This window comes from Lithobates pipiens, unplaced genomic scaffold, assembly GCF_037356315.1.
Source record: "Lithobates pipiens isolate NorthernLeopardFrog02 unplaced genomic scaffold, aLitPip1_a1.2 Scaffold_8, whole genome shotgun sequence".
NCBI lineage: Eukaryota > Metazoa > Chordata > Amphibia > Anura > Ranidae > Lithobates > Lithobates pipiens.
In genome coordinates this window covers 342,823,227-342,844,270 of record NW_027507903.1, presented here as the reverse complement: position 1 = coordinate 342,844,270, position 21,044 = coordinate 342,823,227, and the positions used below count along the sequence as shown (strand labels likewise).

Here is a 21,044-nt window from a genome sequence, read left to right as displayed (position 1 = left end):
TACATAAAACTATTTTTCAGAAATGAAAAAATGATAATTGGCATGTGCATATGTATTCACCCACTTTGTTATGAAGCCCATAAAAAGCTCTGGTGCAACCAATTACCTTCAGAAGTCAACATAATAAGTGAAATGTCCACCTGTGTGCAATCTCAATGTCACGTAATCTGTCATTACATATACACACCTTTTTGAAAGGCCTCAGAGGCTGCAACACCTAAGCAAGAGGTGTAATCTTAAACTGGGCTAATGGCGCTACCTCTGCTACGTTACCTATTCCCTCTATCAGGTGACCCAAACTTATATAGCTTATTTAGCTTGACCTAGAGGGAATAGGTAACGTAGCAGAGGTAGCGCCATTAGCCCAGTTTAAGATTACACATAACTACAGACCACAGACTCCTAACAGAGGCTGAGGAATTAAAGAGCGGCAGCAACCTTAACGTCCCTTCTCCCCCCCCCCCCCCCTTCTAAGCGCGGCCACTCACACATATAATTTATTACCTAAGCAAGAGGCACCAATAAACAAACAAACACTGCCATGAAGACCAAGGAACTCTCCAAACAAGTAAGGGACAATGTTGTTGAGAAGTACAAGTCAGGGGTAGGTTATAAAAAAAAAAAAAATAATCCAAATCTTTGATGATCACTAGGAGCACCAGCAAATCTATCATAACCAAATGGAAAGAACATGGCAGAACAGCAAACCTGCCAAGAGACGGCCGCACACCAAAACTCACGGACCGGGCAAGGAGGGCATTAATCAGAGAGGCAGCACAGAGATCTAAGGTAGCCCTGGAGGAGCTGCAGAGTTCCACAACAGAGAATGGAGCATTTGTATATAGACAATAAGCCGTACGCTCCATTGAGCTGGGCTTTAGGGCAGAGGTGGCCAGAAGAAAGCAATTACTTTCAGTAAAAAAACAAAAAATGGCACACTGTGAGTTTACAAAAAGGCACGTGGGAGACTCCCAAAATGTATGGAGGAAGCTGCTCTTGTCTGATGAGACTAAAATTGAACTTTTTGGCCATCAAAGAAAACGCTGTCTGGCGCAAACCCAACACCTCACATCACCCAAAGAACACTATCCCCACAGTGAAACATGGTGATGGCAGCATCATGCTATGGGGAGGTTTTTCAGCAGTCGGGACTGGGAAACTGGTCAGGGTTGAGGGAAAGATGGATGATGCTTAATACAGGGAAATTCTTGAGCAAAACCTGTACCACTCTGCGTGTGAGTTGAGGCTAGAACAAAGGTTCACCTTCCTGCAGGACAATGACCCCAAACACACTGCTAAAGCAACACTTCAGTGGTTTAAGGGGAAACATGTAAATGTGTTGGAAAGTCAAAGACAAGACCTCAATCCAATAGAAAATCTGTGGTCAGACTTAAAGATTACTGTTCACAAGCGTAAACCATCCAACTTGAGCAGTTTTGCAAGGAGGAATGGGCAAAAATCCCATTGGTAAGATGTGGCAAGCTCAGAGACTTGTCCAAAGCGACTTGGAGCTGTGATAGCCGTAAAAAGGTGGCTCTACAAACTATTGACTTTAGGGGGGGGGGACTAGTTATGCACAACTTTTTCTGTTATTTTGTCCTATTTGTTCTTAGCTTCAAAATAAACAATAAACATCTTCAAAGTTGTGGCCATGTTCTGTAAATTAAATGATGCAAATCCTCAAACAATCCATGTTAATTCCAGGTTGTGAGGTAACAAAACAAAAAATGCCAAAGGAGGTGAATACTTTTGCAAGGCACTCTAGATGAAAAGTATTCATTACGATTTGTAACATAAGTGGAAATGCATGTCTTGTTCAGAGGATAAAAAAAAAAAAAAAAAGAGACGAGTGTAAATAAGACACAGAGGGGATAGTAAATATGAAATGGGACAAAAAATTCAACTGTTGATAATAAAGCAATCAACATCCTAATCCACATTCAACCCATAGGGCCAATGTTTTCAAATCATATATCCACATATTTCTAATCTCTATATCTCTTCTCACGTGAGACCTCCTCCAATGAGGTATAGGTATATCTTTGTTAGTTTTCATCAAGGATATCTATGTACTCTGTAGGGTTGGTATTGGTCAGGTGATTAGCTGTGCCTGGTTTCCTCCAGAAATGAAGCTTGCCACTCAGGCCAAAAGAGTTCAATCTTGATTTCATCAGACCAGAGAATTTTGTTTCTCATGATTTGAGAGTCCCTCAGGTGCCTTTTGGCAAACACCAGGCAGGCTGTCATCTGCCTTTTACTAAGGAGTGGCTTCTGTCTAGCCACTCTACCATACAGGCCTGATTGGTGGAGTGCTGCAAAGATGTTCTCTGGAAGGTTCTCCTCTCTCCACAGAGAAACGCGGAAGCTCTGCCAGAGTGCCCATTGGGTTCAGGGTCACCTTCCTGACTAAGGCCCTTCTCCCCAGATTGCTCAGTTTGGCCAGGCGTCCCTCTAGGAAGAGGACTGTTGATTCCAAACTTCATCCATTTACGGATGATGGAGGAAACTGTGCTCATTGGGACCTTCAATATTGCAGAATTTTTTCTGTACCCTTTCCCAGATCTGTGGCTCGATACAATCCTGTCTCGGTTGTCTACAGACAATTCCTTAGACTCCATGGCTTGGTTTATGCTCCGACATGCACGGTTAACTGTGGGGCCTTATACAGACAGGTGTGTGCCTTTCCAAAACATGTCCAATCAACTGAAATTTCCACAAGTGGACTCCAATTCAAATGTAGAAACCTCTCAAGGATGATCAGTGGGAACAGGATGAACCTGAGCTCAGTTTTGAGCGTCATGGCAAAGGCTGTGAATACTTATGTACATGATTTTTTTAAATTTGCAAAGATAGCAAACTTATTTAACGTTGTCATTATGGGGTATTGCTTGTAGAATCGAGGAAAATAATGAATGTAATCCATTTTGAAATAAGGCTGTAACAATGTGGAAAAAAAGTGAAGCATTGTGAAAACTTTCCAGATGCACTGTATGTTTATGTTCATTTATATATCGTGTTTGATATAGTTTACATCACATTTAACGCTGCATTTTATCCAGTATTACTTACAAATATGAAATGGCATAACCTTTTATTTCAAAGATACAATTTATCTTTTTTGACAAAACCAACAAAAATACTTACTTTAAGAATTTCATCCACGCAGCTTACATCACCGGATGCAGAAGCCTGTGTAACAGAGAAATATCCATAATATTACCAATTCAGGGTTGTAGAACACACAGCGCAAAACGTATGTTACCACAAAATAAAAGGAAATGTTACCACAAAATAAAAGGAAAAAAACGTCTACAGTGGTTCAGCTGCAGTAGTTACCAAGCTAGGACAAGGGCTGAAGCAACATACTTCAAAAATACAATGCTCCACACAACAATAACATTTTCCATAATGTGCTATATGTGGCAAATGACTAATTATTCTAGAATGCAGGAGCTGGTTGATGCAATTTAAGAGCCAGGAGGCACTTTAAAAGGAGCAACAAACATGTCCTTTACCAGCAGGAGTAAATGACAAAAAAAATAAAATAAATTAGGCCCAAGGTATACATTTTAAGCTTGCAAGTTTGATCCTGCCTCTCTAAATACACTGGTCAAAAGGAGAAATAATATTTTTGTACTTACCATAAAGACTTTTGCTTGGAGTCCATAGAGGAACACTGAAATTCAGACACCATCAATTTATACTGTCACATGCAGGAGGTTTGGACACTGGCAAACAGAGAAGTTGTTAGCCAGCCCAGCCCTATATAACCCCGCTTCTCAACCTTCTGGAGAAGCAGTACCAAGGGCAAGAGTCCCTGAATGGTGGGAAGCTACAGACAAGCAGGCCCACAAGGAGAGACTGTGGATTGTCTCTGCAGTTCACAATCCTCTGAAGGACAAATGATCAAATCGCAAACAGATGAGGTAAACCCATGTGCAAGCATAAAGTGGCCAATGACCAAAGGAAGGCCACAGAGGATCAATCTGATGCTCAACATCAGGACAGAGAAGATCACTGCAGTAGCAAAGGACTCAAGCTGAAGGGACACGGAGCCTGAACCAGTAAGAGAGAGGGAAAAACAAAACAAACAAAAAAACACCAAAACAGGTGGTCAACAGGAAAAAAAAAATACTGGGACAAATTCCGAGAAGAATACTTCTCAAAGGGCAATTTTAACAAAAAAGGACCAGTCAGCTTACATGAGAAGGCCTAACCCTGCACTTCTAATCCTTAGGATGATAGATGACGGAAGCACAGCGCAGTAGCCCCCAAAAGAGTAGTAGAGGACTGAAAGGTACAATCCAGCATGACTACCCCACAAGGGTAGGCAGGGATGGAAAGTATACCTCAGACTAGTGAAAAGAGGGCACCAGACCAAAAGGAGAATAAAAAAGGTATCTCTGGGGCATGATAAAAGGACTCTGCATGACCTGCTAAGCACCTAACATGATCACCCAACATCATGATCATTCACCCTATTAAGGGCAGAACGAGGGAAGGCATCTAGGGAACCTTCTTCAAAAAGCTGCATGTCAGCCAGAGAGGGAGGACCTATAGCCATGTACGTTGGTTCCACCAATTTATCCGGATTTAACCCAGGGGGCACCTGCATCAGGAATCCATTGTATTCTGCCTGCTGAAGTCCAGGACAGCACAGAACCCTCCAATACAGATTTCTGCCTGCAACACAGAAGATGAGGAGCAAACAGGTATGCAAACATCTTTTTGGTGTAGAGAAAACTGGCTGAAGAGGGCCAGATTCCAGTGCATTGTCTATTAGGGGAGACAGCGCAGAGAAGAGTATTACTCTTGGGACTTATTCAAATGGCATTTACCTTTAGCTGCAGCAAGAATCCAGCAAATTTCTTGCAGCTGCATTAACAGGCAGATGATGATAGTTGCAACTGCTCAGCCTGTACAAAGCAATGACAGGCCAACAGTGGTCACAGCTGTTTGCAGGCGTTTCAGATGTAACAGCATATTGCATAAATACATGCGGTTATTGCTGCTACACACAAGCTGTCTGTGTCCAAGGGTGATCTTCTGTCCCTAAACACAGGTAACTCCATATGTGAATACATCTGAACACCAGTAGAACGCTGTGACTGCTGTCAGCCTGATGCTGCTCTGTAAGAGCTGAGTGTCTTCAATTATCTACAAATCCAGCTGCAGCAATCGAAAAGATTTTTTTTGCCATAGCTGGAGTTAAAATGAGTGCAAATGAGGCCTTCTGTCCAAGAGGTGGAAAAGCGTTGCAACACCAAGGTGATGTCCAATGGTGTTCTAGAAACCGAAGGACTGAGAACCAGAGAGAAGAGAACATTCAAAGAGGGGGTTCATCCAACTCTACACACCCGCGATAATGGGAAGTGGGTCAACACTGACCATTTCCGCAAGGCTTAAGTTTAACCATGTACCTTTGTTACCATCACCACATTTATTAGAATTGGACGTGTTTTGTAAAAAAAAAAAAAAAAAACTCTTTACCCTGTAAAACCTCAATAAAAATATTGGAAAAAAAAAAACTGAAGTGATGGTCTAGAACAGGGGTGCCCAACCAGTGGCCCGGGATCTCCTTCTGTGGGATGGCAGATTGGCAAGCCCACATCATGGGTTGCAGACCTGCCACCCCAGAGCATTTGTGTTGTTAATGAAGCCGGCAAAGAAAGCAGCTGTAGAGACGAGCTGTAAAAGATGATGCTTCCTGTATAGCGCCGTTTCTTGCCACAGGCAGAGTGCTGCCAAATGCACTGTGCCAGGGACAGTAACAGCAGGCGATACCTGAATGGAAGACTGATTAAAGGTCAGTTTATTATTGAAATTGCAGTGTATATATGGACATATCTGCACATTGGTTACTGGGCTGCTCTCAAACTGATCCGCAGGTGCAGTGCACCTTCAGGTTACCTGCACTGAGGCATAGACTTCTGTTATTACCTGCAGGTTTGGTGAGCTTTCAGAAAGTGCACCACACCTGCAGGATATAATAGAAGTCTATGGCAAAGTGTAGCTAACCCACAGGAAAGATACAGGTGCACTTGCGCTGCATTAGTGTGAAAGGACCCTTTCAGACAATCGGTCTAACTCAATCGGATCCTCCATTCACCACTATGAAACGGCAGATGTAAACAGATTTGTGTCCTTTTACACCCGCCTACCTCCAATCGGATTTGCAAAAAAACAAAAAAAAACAAACACAGAAGGGGCTCAATCCCCTTCCATCAGGGCGGATCAGAGGACCCATAGAGTAGAGTGGGCTGTGTCCGTGTCATCCGCCTGCTCCGCTCATTGTGGCCCGTGACTGGTTACACTTAAGTGGCCCTCGCTCTTCAAAAGGTTGGGCACCCCTGGTCTAGAAGATTATGTGAACACTAGCCTCTAATTGTGTTCATCTGCACATAATAGTGTGATTGGGCTATATATAGAGCAAAACCATCAAGTGTGCTCTGTGAGGACTAAACACTCTAGAGCATGAAATGTGTCAGTGTTTGTGCCTGCCTTTGTGGGGCTGTGATGGTGTTTTTATCTGTGGATTACAATAAAGTTTTGGGATCTTCTGTAAACACAAAAAAATAAAAAAATGGTCCTTTTTTTTTTTTTTTTTTTTTTACTAAGGGTTTAAGTTAACCACTTGCCGACCGCCGCACGACGATATACGTCGGCAGAATGGCACGGGCAGGCATATGGGCGTATATATAAGTCCCTGCCTTCCCGCGGGTGGGGGGCCCGATCGGGCCCCCCCCGATGCCTGCGGCGGTCGGCATTCGTTCGGGAGCGATCCGGGATGAGGGGGCGGCCATTCATTCATGGCCACCCCCTCGCGATCGCTCCCGACGAATAGAAATGCTCAGTGACATCACTTCCTCTCCTCACAGGAGAGGAAGTGATGTGATCTCTCCTCCGTGTCGGTATTTTTCGTTCCGGCACCGAGGAGAGAGGATCGGTGAGTTGCACCAACACACCACACGTACAGTAGAACATGCCAGGCACACTCACACCCCCCCTTTACCCCCCGATCACCCCCCCAATTACCCCTGCCCCCCCCCAGTCACAGTGACACCAATTGCATTTTTTTTTTGCATTGGTGTCATTTGTGACTGTAATAACTGTTAGGGCAGTTAGGGTTAGCCCCCTTTAGTTCTAATGTGCCCCCCTAACCCCCCCAATAAAGGTTTAACCCCGTGATCACCCCCCGTCGCCAGTGTCACTAAGGCTGGGTTCACATTGCAGCGGTTTATGAGAACGAATGTGATTCGCACCGCACTGCAGTGCAAATCACATCCGATCTCTGTGCGATTCGAGTTCAGCCATACAGATAGTATGGCTGAATTCGCGCCGCACCCGCCGCAAATTCGCACGGGACCCTTTTTTTGGTCCGCAGCAGAATCGGATCGCATGGGTGTTCACACCATGCGATCCGAGTTTGCAGATCGCACTGCGATATGCGAACTGATCTGGGGGTGTCATTAACATTTCACTGACACTCCCAGCAGTTCGCATAGGGCAGTGTGAACTGCCGCCGGGAGGCATGCGATGCGGGAACCCGCCGCGGATTTGTGGCTTTCCTGCATCGCTCCAGTGTGAACCCAGCCTAATAAGCGATCGTTTTTCTGATCGCTGTATTAGTGTCACAGGTGACGCTAGTTAGGCAGGTAGGTATTTAGGTTCGCCGCAGCTTTTTATAGCGCCAGGGACCCCCATATACTACCGCATAAAGCCCCCTGATTGCCCCCTAGTTAACCCTTTCACCAGTGATCACCATATAACGGTTACAGGTGACGCTGGTTGGTTAGTTATTTTTTTATAGTTTCAGGGCACCTGCCATTTATTACCTAGTCTCACTAGTGTACCCCTAAATTTAGGGGTGTCTACTTTCCAAAATGGGGTCATTTGGGGGGCGTTTGTGCCATCTTGGCATTTTATGGCCTTCAAAACTGTAACGCCCTTAGAAAGCCTGAAGGCGGTGCTTGGTTTTCGGGGCCCCGTACGCGGCTAGGCTCCCAAAAAGTCCCACATATGTGGTATCCCCGTACTCAGGAGAAGCAGCAGAATTTATTTTGGGGTGTCATTTCACATATGCCCATGGCATGTGTGAGCAATATATCATTTAGTGACAACTTTGTGAAAAAAAAAATAAAAAAAAATTAAAGTTTGTAAATTTCCCGCAACTTGTGGCAAAATATAAAATATTCCATGGACTCAACATGCCTCTCAGCAAATAGCTTGGGGTTTCTACTTTCTAAAATAGGGTCATTTGTGGGGGTTTTGTGCCATCTTGGCATTTTATGGCCTTCAAAACTGTAATAGGTAGTGAGGAGTGAAGTCAAATATTTACGCCCTTAGAAAACCTGAAGGCGGTTCTTGGCTTTCGGGGCCCCGTACGCGGCTAGGCTCCCAAAAAATCCCACACATGTGGTATCCCCGTACTCAGAAGAAGCAGCAGAATTTATTTTGGGGTGTCATTTCACATATGCCCATAGCATGTGTGAGCAATATATCAATTAGTGACAACTTTGTGTAAAAAAAAAAAAAAAAAAATTTTTTTGTCATTATTCAATCGCTTGAGGCAAAAAAATAAAATATTCAATGGGCTCAACATGCCACTTATCAATTTCCTTAGGGGGTCTACTTTCCAAAATGGGGTCATTTGGGGGGGTTTTGTACTGCCCTGCCATTTTAGCACCTCAAGAAATGAGATAGGCAGTCGTAAACTAAAAGCTGCGTAAATTCCAGAAAACGTACCTTAGTTTGTAGATGTGACAACTTTTGCACAAACCAATAAATATACAGTTATTGACTTTTTTTTTACCAAAGACATGTGGCTGAATACATTTTGGCCTAAATGTATGACTAACATTGAGTTTATTGGATTTTTCTAATAACAAAAAGTAGAAAATATCATTTTTTTTCAAAATTTGCGGTCTTTTTCCATTTATATCGCAAAAAATAAAAATCGCAGAGGCAATCAAATACCATCAAAAGAAAGCTCTATTTGTGGGAAGAAAAGGACGCAAATTTTGTTTGGGTACAACATTGCATGACCGCGCAATTACCAGTTAAAGCAGCGCAGTGCCAAATTGTAAAAAGACCTCTGGTCATTTACCAGCAAAATGGTCCGGTCTGAAAGTGGTTAAACAGCCTCATCGGTGATAGGTAGCTACTAATGATGGCCATCTGCAAAGCCTGTCTGCTTCTTGCAGTTTTTAAGCCCTTAAGTGTGCTGACTGCTGGGATCCAAAAAAAATAATACTGCGGCAACTGTCTGAATGAGGTACAGCTCCAAAACCCAGTCCCCATTTGAACAGGAGCGTGGAGTCCCGAGATGCGGGAGGAACCCAAGAGTACAAGAAGTTGCAGTGTTTTGGGCAGTAGTGCAGGAAAGAAAGTAGGGAACAAATAAAGACGGGGACAGCCTGTGGACTAAATGTCAAAGAGTCAAACAACCCTAGGACCCATCTGGATGCACAATCAGACCCTTCCTTTTTTTTATTATTCTTTATTTAAGTTTTTCATTTAAGTTGCGTACAAAACATAATCAAGTATTATAAAAGAAAACCATAGGACCAAAATACATTCATGCCCTTCAATTTTTCACATTATCCTGGTTTTCTTTCTTTCCTTCTCGAGTTCTTCTAAAATATCTCCCTCCCACCCCTCTCCCCAACCCTACCGACCCATTACCTCGTTAAAAATCATAGATTGTCTAAAGATTTTCCAGTATTTCCATTTCACATGGAATCTCTTTCTTTCTTTCTTCCTCCATTCCCAGCCCTTCAATACTATACATTTCCTCAACTTTTCCTAGCCATTCCTTTACTTTGGGTGCTTCTATTTCTTTCCATTTTTTCGGAATCAGGCTTTTTGCCACGTTTATTAATGAGCTTGTGAGGGAATTCCTATACTCCTTAATTGGGGTATCTACTGCATGGAATAGGCATAACCATGGGTTCTCAGGTAACTGTATTTTAGCTATTACTTCTATATATCTTATTATTTCTCTCCAATATTCTTTAATCTTGGGACAATCCCACCATATATGGGCCAAACTTCCCGTTTGTCCACAATTCCTCCAACATTTCCCAGATTGTCCCTCCTGGTACTTTGCCATTATATCTGGGGTCCTATACCATCTTACTAAAATTTTATAATTTGTTTCTATCATCTTACTATTTTCTGTGGATCTGTGCACCATCTTCAATATTTTTTCTATATTTTGGTTTTCACCCCGTGCTCCTATCTCTTCTTCCCATTTTTTAATGAAAGTTGGTACCTCCGCTTCAAATTCCCGTCTCAAGACCTTATAAAACTGGGCAATACCTGCCCTTGGGGATTTCCCCTCACATATCCGCTCCAAGGCAGTCAAATTTTCTCCATCTCTAAGCGGTTGTGGTAGTCTTGAGACGAAATGTCTAAGCTGCAGGTATCGCCACTCATTCAAATCCATCCAATCATTTTCTTTCTGTAATATTGCTAGTGTTTTCAATTTCCCCTCTTTAATTATGTGTCGTAATTGCATATTATCTTGTTTTATCCATTTCCCTCCTATTGTACTTTTACCAGGTGCAAAAAAATCATTATCTTTTAAATAAATTAAAGGGGAATTATATTTCCACTTGTTATGTTTGTGTATTCCCTCCCATACTCTAAACACATTTTTTGTGACCAAAGGTGTTGTCTTCCCTAGTGATCTATATTTTAAAGGAGTCCAGATTTCTCTACCTAAATTTGTGCCTGATAAACTGTGTTCTATTTTTCCCCATCTTTTTTTACTTTCTAATTTTGCCCATTCCACCACCCGTGTTAACACTGCTGCTTCGTAATATTTTCTAAAGTCTGGGACATTCAGACCCCCCTCGTCTTTTCCCTTTTGCAAAGTCTTCAGTGGGATTCTAGGTTTCTTGTTGTTCCAGATAAATTTAGAAATTAAAGAATTTATCATTTTAAAATATAGGGGGGGGATATATATTGGTAATAGCTGAAATTTATAAAGGATTTTAGGTTGAATAATCATTTTTAAGGCATTAATTCTTCCTAACCATGACAGGGGCTTTGTTCTCATTCTCCTTATTTCTTCTCTCAATTCTTCTAGAAGGGGGATATAGTTTATTAGGTAAATTTTTTCTATTGATGCAGTCAGTTTAATCCCTAAATATTTAATTTCTTTTTGCCATAGAAATGGGAATTCTCTCTTAATGTCAAGTTCTTCTCTCGGATTTATATTTACGTTTAAGATTTCTGAAGTAAGTGCAGTAGTGCAGGAAAGAAAGTAGGGAACAAATAAAGACGGGGACAGCCTGTGGACTAAATGTCGAAGAGTCAAACAACCCTAGGACCCATCTGGATGCACAATCAGACCCTTCCTTGCAGAAGTGGGGATAAACCATCTTGAAGGTGTTTTTAGCATATCTCTAGCTTCGATACATACAGGATAAATGGGAGGTCAGGCTCTGAAGGTCAGTGAGTACATTAGGGCTGGAACTAACAATTTTTTTCCATAATCGATTAGGCCCCATTCACACTGAGGTGCTTCTAAACCACCAGTAAAACACTGAGCGCTTTTGTGGAGCTTTTCAGTCGCTTTTGAAGAGCTTTCCATTCATTTCAATGGAGGGGGTCATTTTTTCACTGCCCTGCCAGCGACCCAGTGTGAAAGCATTAATTGATTGTAATGGAAATAGGTTTTCGTGAGCTTTTTGGGAGCTTTTTTTTTTTTAGTGTGAAAGCACCTGAAAAGTGCCTCAGTGTGAAAGGGGTCTTAGTTGGCCGATTATTGTGTAGATTAATCAGTCAATAGGTAAAGTTAAACTTTTTTTTTTTTTTTTTTTATTCTTAAATTTCTTTATGCAGTGGTAAGTGTACTTCACTGTATTTCCTGATATGTAAACAGTTAATGCATTTTGTATGCAGGCCAACTAATCGATGAAAATAGTTTACAACTATTTTCATAATCGATTAGTTGTTTTGGCTCTAGATTACATACTGCCAAAGTAGATGTGTTGAGGCCGGAGCAAACCACCCGTGGGTTGAAAATCAGTGTCAAGATCAGGGCTGAAGATACAATGGTAGGCAGGCTAAGAAAGTCAAAGTCAGATACTCCTTGGATGCATCAACAGCATTCAAGGAGTATGTATACACACATCAGTCCCATGCAGGAAAAACGTCTCAGATACTTGTAACAAGCCATCCTAACTGAATCACAAGGCCCAGAATGGAATTAACCCAATATGACACGGTTTGACAAATTAAAGTCACTGCCAAAATGGGACAGAGGGTAGGAACTATCAACTCAACCTGTGATTTAAGGAGGGACTCTAACTGCTTGTCAGTGGGATGCAGAAAGGCGAGAATGCCCTCAGCCAGTCTAGTGGTATTCCTGTTAAAGTGCATCAGTTGGAACAGATCACTGACCACAACAGGGGTCACAGTATAACCATAGGGATGCCAAGTTGCATATTACAGGCACTGGTTCATTCTGAAGGCAACAGTAAATTTATGGGCATAGGTCACCTATAACAGAATGACTGTCCTATCTGTGTCTTAAAGAAGACATGTCTAGGAATTAACCAGTTTAAAAGATAAATCAATGTGCACCACTAGATTTAAAAAACAAACAGTACTACTCTGCCACCTGACTACTACAGAAAACCAAATGTCAACTGCAGGGCTGGTGCAGCTCTCAAGAACTTTTCTGAATCGAGCACATGCACCCAGCTAAAACAGGTTCTAGTAAGGGCAGATTCACAACAGATGAAGTCCAGTGAGTTTTCAAGCTGCATCAAAAAGACATGCAGTGTTTTCCCATGTATTTCTTTGGCCCTAGTTCACATCAGTGTAATCAACAAAAGTCGTTTTCTGTATGGAACGCATTTGGAATGCGCCAGGACACCAACAAATCAAAAACACAATGGAAAGCACGTTTTGAATTGAGATGAAGAAAACGGTGAAAAAAGCACCAGAATACATCAAAAACACGCATGCAGAAACACAGAAAACGTGATGTAGCCCTAAGGTTGTTTTCACACTGAGGCGCTAAAAATGGCACCTGCATATCACCTCTCCTGTCTCTCCAGTGTGAAAGCCCGAGTGCTTCCACACTTGAGCAGTGTGCTTGCAGGACAGAAAAAAAAAAAAAACAAAAAAAAAAAAACAAGTCCTGCAAGCAGCATCTTTGCAGCGCTGTAGGAGCGGTGTATACACCGCTCCTAAAGCACCCCTGCCCATTGAAATCAACAGGCAACGCCGCAGAACCACTGGCAAAGCACCACAATGGTGCTTTGCAGGCAGTTTTAACCCCTTTTCAACTGCTGGCGGGGGTTAAAAGCTCCCTGCTAGCAGCCAAATAGCTCCCCTAAAACGATGGTAAATCATGGCTAAAAATAGCGGCACTTTACCGCCGACTCCCCCACCGTCTCAGTGTGAAAGCAGGGGTTAAGACCAGCAAATACACCCATATGAGCTAGACCCAGTATCTCTTATCTCCCATTTGAAACATGGACCTTATAAGTAAACACTTATCTACAATATTTACACTTGTAAAGGAAACCTGACATAAGACAAATGTTATTTATACAAATGTCCCTGGCTTCAATTACTTTTCAATGAAAAAGTATACAGTAAATGAATTTAAAACACTTGTCTTGTCAAAACGTATACTGCTCCTGTACTACTGAATGCCCCAAAACCAATACATATGTTTGACAGCCAGGCAACTAATACTGTCAACAAGATAGCCAGCAATGTCTCAATTGTGTTTTTTTTGTGAAAACAGTTGATTGGTGTTAAAGATATGCTCCCTCATTCAACTATCATTTACAACTCTGGGCCAAATCTCATTTAAAATGGTCTGTTGTAAAGTGGGAAACTGTTCTATGGTCAGACAAATCAAAATTTAAAATTTTTGGCAATCATGGGCACAGCATCCTCTGGACTAAAGAGAAAAGGGACATTACAACTTAACAGCTCTCAGTTCAAAAGTGAACATCCCTAATGGTATAAGGGTGCATTAGTGTGTATGGCATGGGCAATTATCAAATCTGGAAAAGCACCATCATATCCTGTCATCCAGAGGTCTTTTGTTTTAGGGAAGGCCTTGCATGTTTCAGGACGACAATGCTGCATCTATGCCAACAGTATGGCTTTGGAGTAGAAGAGTCCGGGTGCTTAATTGGCCAGTCCAGACCGTTCACCAATCAGGGTGGATAAGAATCAATGATTTAAAAATCTTTTATTTTTTTTATTTAACCGCTTAAGGAGCGCCTCACACCAATGTAGGTAGGCAGAATGGCAAGGCTGGGCACAATCACGTACCTGTACGTTGCTCGTTAAGTGCCCAGCTGTGGGTCGCGAGCGTGCCGCACTCATGACCCGGTCCTGAGCTCCATGACCGTGGGACCCGATCGCTGCCGGTGTCCTGCGATCGAGTCACAGAGCTGAAGAACGAGGAGAGGCGAGTGTAAACAAACCTATCCTCATGCTTACTACTGCAGCTGTCACTGATCATCTGTTCCCCGATATAGGGAAAGACGATCAGTGATGTCAGACGCCAAGCCACGCCCCCTACAGTTAAAAAAAAAAATAAACAAACACACACACTTAACCCCTACACTGCCCCCTAGTGGTTAACCCCTTCACCGCCAGTGACATTTTTACAGGAATCAGTGCATTTTTAATTGCACTGATTGCTGTATTAATGCCAATGGTCCCAAAAATGTGTCAAAATTGTCCGACGTCTTGGCCTAAAATGAGGGAAAAAAATGTTTTTTTTTAAATATATTTTTGGGGGATATTATAGCAAAATGTAAAAAATAATGCGTTTTTTTCAAAATTGCCACTTTTTTTGTTTATAGCGCAAAAAATAAAAACCGCAGGGGTGATCAAATACCACCAAAACAAAGCTATTTGTGGGGGGGAAAAAAGACGCCAATTTTGTTTCGGAGCCACGTCACACGACCACGTAATTGTCAGTTAAAGCGAAAAGCGGAGGCTCAATTTTTGTGTGAACCTCCGTTTTAAGATACATTAATAGTTTAGTTTTTCCAGCATGAAATGGAGCTTAGTTATGTAGCATGAGGCTCTATGCTCTGCAATATTTACATTTTTGGTAAACTCATTCAATGAATCCAAGCTCTGCAAGCTGAGATAACATGCATTGTATTGATGCATTCACATAATTTGACAGTAACCATGAGATAAAAGTTCAGGAATATTCCTTTATCCCATGGTTTTGCAAATCGAAAGTACTACAAAAAGTATGATTGAATTGGTTCTATCGCTGTTTTACTAACCTAACAGTTTATTATTTTAAATAGGAAATAGGAAACCTTCAGTTTGTTTGCAAGAATGAGTTCTTACGTTTAAAGAATAAAGTTGGGCTTTAAAAAACACATGAATATATGACATGAAAAGAGCAGACTGAACAAAAACTTGTTTTTTTTTTTTAAAGTAACTTACATCTAGAGGCTGGGAAGGTATCTTCAACTTTGTTAAATGTGCTTTGCCGTTTGATTTTAGTTCACTCATACTGTTGCTTTGAGACTGGCTGCTGTAGTGTTCAGAAGACAGTTTTGGTTCCATAGACTCTGGCCCATCCATGGGACGTACATAAGCCGTAGGTTTCTGCAGCATTGAGCTAGACTTGGACATTAACGATGGGGGGAAAGCCTGGGTGGGATGCTGCCCGCTTGAAAATGAAGGTGCTCGAGAAGGAGAATCCCAGTTAGCATCAGGGTCCCTTGGAGATTTAGAGCGTGGCCGATCCTTGCTATGGTGATCATTCCCATGAGAACGTGAATGGCTAGAACTTAATGCAGACTGTTTGGCTGGACTAATGGAACGAGATTTAGAGTGATCTGATCCATGCTGCCCTTTTTTACGACTGCTGCTGTAAGACTCTCTGTCGTGCCTTTGACTGCTGCTGCTGCCACCACTACTCCTGCTGTGTCCTCCCTGGGAACTAGATGAGGATCGTTTCTGGGACTGAGAAGTGCCTGGTGCAGGGCCTACAGGAGTCCATTTACTGCTCTGGTGTGAGTTACTAAGTCTCTGATCTGGAAAGAAACCCTGTCCAGATTTATCATCTGAGGGTGGGGGAGGAACAGTGTGCTTGGGAATCTCAATCGGCAAAGGTCGGTCACTTATCATTTCTTTCATCTCATCGTAGTTTCCCAGCATGCTCTGGATACGGTTGGATAATTTATCTTCCTTGGCTGTCTAAAATTAAGGAAAAAAAAAAAAACAAACAGTTTAGACATTTAAGATTAACAATACAAAAAAAAAAAAGGATATATACTTTAAATTAGAAGACAAAAAAAAAAAAAAACACTTTGCAATGTTGAACCTAAAGCACGACATACAGACGCAGCAAATGGCAATAAGGTTGGGTATGCAGCAGAGTACAAACTCCAGAGGTTACCGACAGGTGGTTAGGAAGCGACGAGACCCACCCTCACCGCCTGCATTAACCTCATTTTTGCTAACAACCACACCGCTTTGCAGTTGCAGAACGCTTGCGGCGCTCCCCCATTTACTTTAATGTGTAGCATTTGGCAGGCGGCAACTACATGTCAGTTGAACTTGGCCACAGGTGCAAAGCATCGTTGGCATGTAAGCATACCCATTCATTGCCTATTGGAGCTCCAAGTAGAACTATAGGCAAAACCAAGACATTTTCCTTCACTTCCTGTCCTGTAACACCACAAATGGAAAACAGGAAAACCCTGAAAATTAAGGGAATCCCTTGCGGACACCCAGGACACCAGAACTAGTCCCCCCCCCCCCCCCCAAAGATTTTTCTGGAGGCAACCCAAAATGTTTTATTTTCTTTTACTTTCAATGACAACGGTAAACAAGACAAATTGAGATAGAGAATTTTACTAAAGGGACACATACAATAAAAACTGACAGGAGGTCTAATCTGTCTATACTCTATTCAAAGCTTTGAAAAAGTTGTACTTTAAGTGGGGCAGGAGCATTTAGTTGGCGGCAAGCATACAGTTCAAAAGCACATTTCACTGGCAGCCCCTCTTCTTTATCCGGTGATATCTCCGTGTGCAAGTGCTTAAACAGATGCCTCTAAATACCTTTTTTTTCAATTATCTTTATGCTGGTCATGCGACTCCCGGCCGCTCTGCTACTATGATGCAGGGCTTCAGTGGGAGGGGCAGGGATCTCCCTCTGACACCAATCGGGAGGGCACGTGACCGCTGTGCTGCCCGCTCAGCCCCTCAAACTGTAGCCCTGGATCGTAGTAACAGAGCGAACAGAAGCCACGTGACCGGCCTAAAGATAACTGAAAAAACATATTTAGAGGCATCCATTTAAACATTTACACAGGGAGTTATCGCTGGATAAAGTAGAGGGGCTGCCAGGACATTTTGTAAAGTTTTTACAAATAGTAAAAGGGGACATGGGGACATAGACAGCTTACACAGACACAGGAGCTGAGGAGGAAGAGGGTGAGGACAGAGAAGAGCTGTGGATGACAGAGGTACGCAAGTGGACCATGGTAGTCAGGGCTCAGCAGCCATGATTATCGTGGTCAGCTCACAGAGGAGGACACAGGAAGTGGTAGGATATGACAGTTTTTTTTTTTTTTACAGTTTAGAGAGGGGCAGGTTAGACAGCATAAGCACTGTGCTGTTTAATCTGCTATAAGGGCACATAAGCTATTTTTCTTTCTTTTTTTAGGGTTACAAACACTTTGAGTAGGAGCTGCATTGCTTACTGGTGCTGATGCATTGTAGGGATAAACAACGCAGACTATTTTATTTTGTTCTTTACTTGTATACAAAGTAATAAAAACATTTACATAAACAAAAACAAACAAAAAACAAAACTTGGATTTCATGTTTAACAGGTTCATCAGGATCAGAATGACAAAAAAGTTGCAGAGAATCTCCAGTCATCACTGGTAATAACCTGCTGGTTGTTAACATAAAATACCTATATGTGATATTTCAAATTTACATGCCTGAAGAAAAACAAAAATATTAAGTTATTAAAGCAAGTTTACATCTTTAATTGCACAGGAAAGCACAGTGCATTACTGTGCCGTTCACACGCTATATGGGTGCAATGTGATTTCAGCCCATTCATTTTAATGAGCTGAAATCGCACAGACTACACAACAAAAAGTAATGCATGCACCACTTTAAAAAATGCACAGCAACAGATTGCATAATACTATTGCGTTTGGGGTGTTAACACTTATGCCAGTTGCAGATCACAACTGCAGTGCATTTTGAATGTGGTATGGGAAACTTGCATGCGTTTCAGGGGATCAATACGGGATGAGAAAGGGGAGCGAGCCTGCATCTATTGCAAATGGCTTGGTAAGTATAACAGGTTTGTTATTTTCAAAATAGAAAATGTTTTCCTTTACAATCACTTTAACTTTACAGTAAATACATTGTTCAAGCATTTGAGTTAGTCACACAGATCAAGAACTATATATGTACACGTGGTAACATATGCCAGAATAGAATGTTAGAACAGCCAACACCTATTTGAAAAAAAAAAAAATTCCACACAAGATTTATGAATTACTTTGACATCTGAGACATATTACCCTAGGCATGTCTTCCTGAAAAGGACTTCCTTGTCATACACTATCCTCTGCCAGTGTGCAAAATAAAAGGTTTCAACTGGAGGTTGAAGAGACGGCACAGTTTGAGTGCCAACTGGTCCAGCTCTGAAGCTGTGTCCTTTAACTGACACAAAATAATAAGATCTTCCATACAGTTAGAAGTGTGGTATTTTTCCTGCAGTAAAGCTGCATTTTAATTGTTAAAAAAAAAAATCGTGATCTCAATGCAACCCCCCTGACTATTGCAGTTTGCCGATTCTGTCATATAACAAGTGGAGAGACTTATCTGCTCACTCAGCTGTCAAAAAAAAACATCCAGGAAGTCTGCCAAGTTTTTAACAGAAAACATTGTAACCAACTCTTCCTTCTTAGATCAAAGGGATAAACTTATGTGTAAAAAAAAAAAATCCAGGCAGTCTGCCAAGTTTTTAACAAAGTGTAAATGCGGGAAGTTTAACCACTTAAAGTCAATCTTTTTCTGACACTTGTTTACGTTAAAATCATTTTTTCTAGAAAATTACTTGGAACCCCCAACATTATATATATTTTAGCAGAGACCCTAGGGAATAAAATGTCAATTGCTGCAATATTTTATGTCACACTATTTGCCCAGCAGTCTTTCAAATGCAATTTTTGGGGAAAAAATACACTTCAATGAATAAAAAATAAATAAAAAAAAGTTAGCCCAATTTTGTTGTTGTTGTTTTAAATTGAAAGATGATGTTATGCTGTGAGAATCGTGATCTCTCTTCTAAGCAAAAAAATTGGGATTCTAAATTTAGCCAGAATTGTGCAGCTCTATCCTGCAGTCTGATTAACGTACAGTACATGCAACTGGCTCAGTGCAAAACGACGATGCGAAATTGGAAAGGGTGAGCTTGCACTTTGACAACTGGCTTGGAAGCAGTCAAATATACAGAACTGTGAAGCATATCCTCAAATGGAAACGCCAACATTAAAAAAAGCTTACCTCCCCCCCCCAAAAAAAAAATGATTTGGCTGGAGACTGACTTTTTTGCCCAGCTCTGTCAAATAAAGAAGGTGGGGTTATGGACCAGAAACCAGGAATCGAAAGTGTCCATTCAAAACGGATTTAAAACTTGAGCCAAGTAGGAGAAGCAGCCCCAAGAAACAATTTGTTTTCCTGGAAAGGAAGTAATGTGCTACTTCAACCAGGAATAAATGCTGTGACCTCAGTTACAGCATTCCTTGTTCATCCTCGCATCGTGATTTCCTAAAGCAGGGGTTGACAAATTTGCTTGGAATCTAGGAGCCAGCTTAAAAAGTTAGGAGCCAGGTCCGTGACGGCGATCCGGACCTGTCCCTAGCCTGACATGGAGACGAGTGAGGGGAAGATAGCAGCGCTCGGTGTAACATTATCTTTCACAATATAAAAAATAATTGGGCTAACTTTACTGTTGTCTTATTTTTTTATTAACTAAATTATTTTTCCCAACAAAAGTGCGCTTGTAAGTCCGCTGCACAAATACGGTGTGACAGACAGTATTGCAACAACCACCATTTTATTCTCTAGGGTGTTAGAATAAAAAATATATATAATGTTTAGGGGGTTCTAAATAAAGGGAAGAAGAGGCAGGTAATATAAAACAGGAAGCTTCATTAGCATTGCTGGTTTGTCATACCAACGGCGACCACAAGAGGGCGCCAGATTCCATAAGGAATCATAGGACCGCAGAAGGCCTCAAAGCCGCGGCCTAAATTTTCAGCCGCCGGCGGAATGGCCCGACGCGATCACGCTGGGGGGGTCCACAGAGACAGGATACCCCCAGCTGTGCTGCCCCAGGCGCGAGGTCGCTATTTCTAGTCGCCAATGCGACCTGGCGCCCGGGTTTTGTCGAGCCCTGTCCTAAAGTACAGCTGAATATAATGCATTATGAAGCTTACCGTTGCTACCTGTGCACTGTTTTTCCAAGCAGTATGGACACCTATCATCCGATAAATCTGTATATTCTGTCTGTTGCAACACATTCTAACTTAACCACAACTATAAGCACACACGGTTTTCAAAACAGATCTTGGGCAACAGTCTAGAAATGCTCAAAATAAAATGGGTATCCACATTAGGTCAATGCTATGTTGGTACTTCTTATCACACAGCGTTTATTTTCACACATAAAAAGCACAGAACATGAGAAAAAAAAAAAAAAATACATATTGGAACAGACTGAATAAACTACACTGGTCAAGATAGATTCTCCAAAATACCCAGGATATACAACTCGATTAGACCTACAAAAAATAGTGAGGAACATAGTGAACACTTTAAAATATCCAGAATATTGTAAACAAACTTTCTGGCATAAACCTTACTGTAGGTCAGCCTCTCAACCTTTTCAACACAGAGGAACCCTTAGACCCCTTTCACACCACACCGCCCATTGCGTCGGCGGTAAAACACTGCTATTTTTAGCGGCGTTTTACCGCTGGATTTGCGGCA

General features: G+C 41.8%; 1 protein-coding gene across 3 annotated transcripts in view; it reads right to left on the bottom strand.

Annotated features, from left to right (window-relative positions):
• The window catches only part of AFF4 (ALF transcription elongation factor 4), a 207,645-nt gene that overhangs the window by 84,069 nt on the left and 102,532 nt on the right, over positions 1-21,044 (bottom strand). For all 3 annotated transcript variants that reach the window (XM_077473202.1, XM_077473203.1, XM_077473204.1), the window contains 2 exons: positions 15,454-16,212; positions 3,145-3,189 (listed from right to left, as the gene is read on the bottom strand). In XM_077473202.1, the coding sequence (XP_077329328.1) occupies positions 3,145-3,189; positions 15,454-16,212 (804 nt within the window). The remainder of the gene's footprint in view (positions 1-3,144; positions 3,190-15,453; positions 16,213-21,044) is intronic.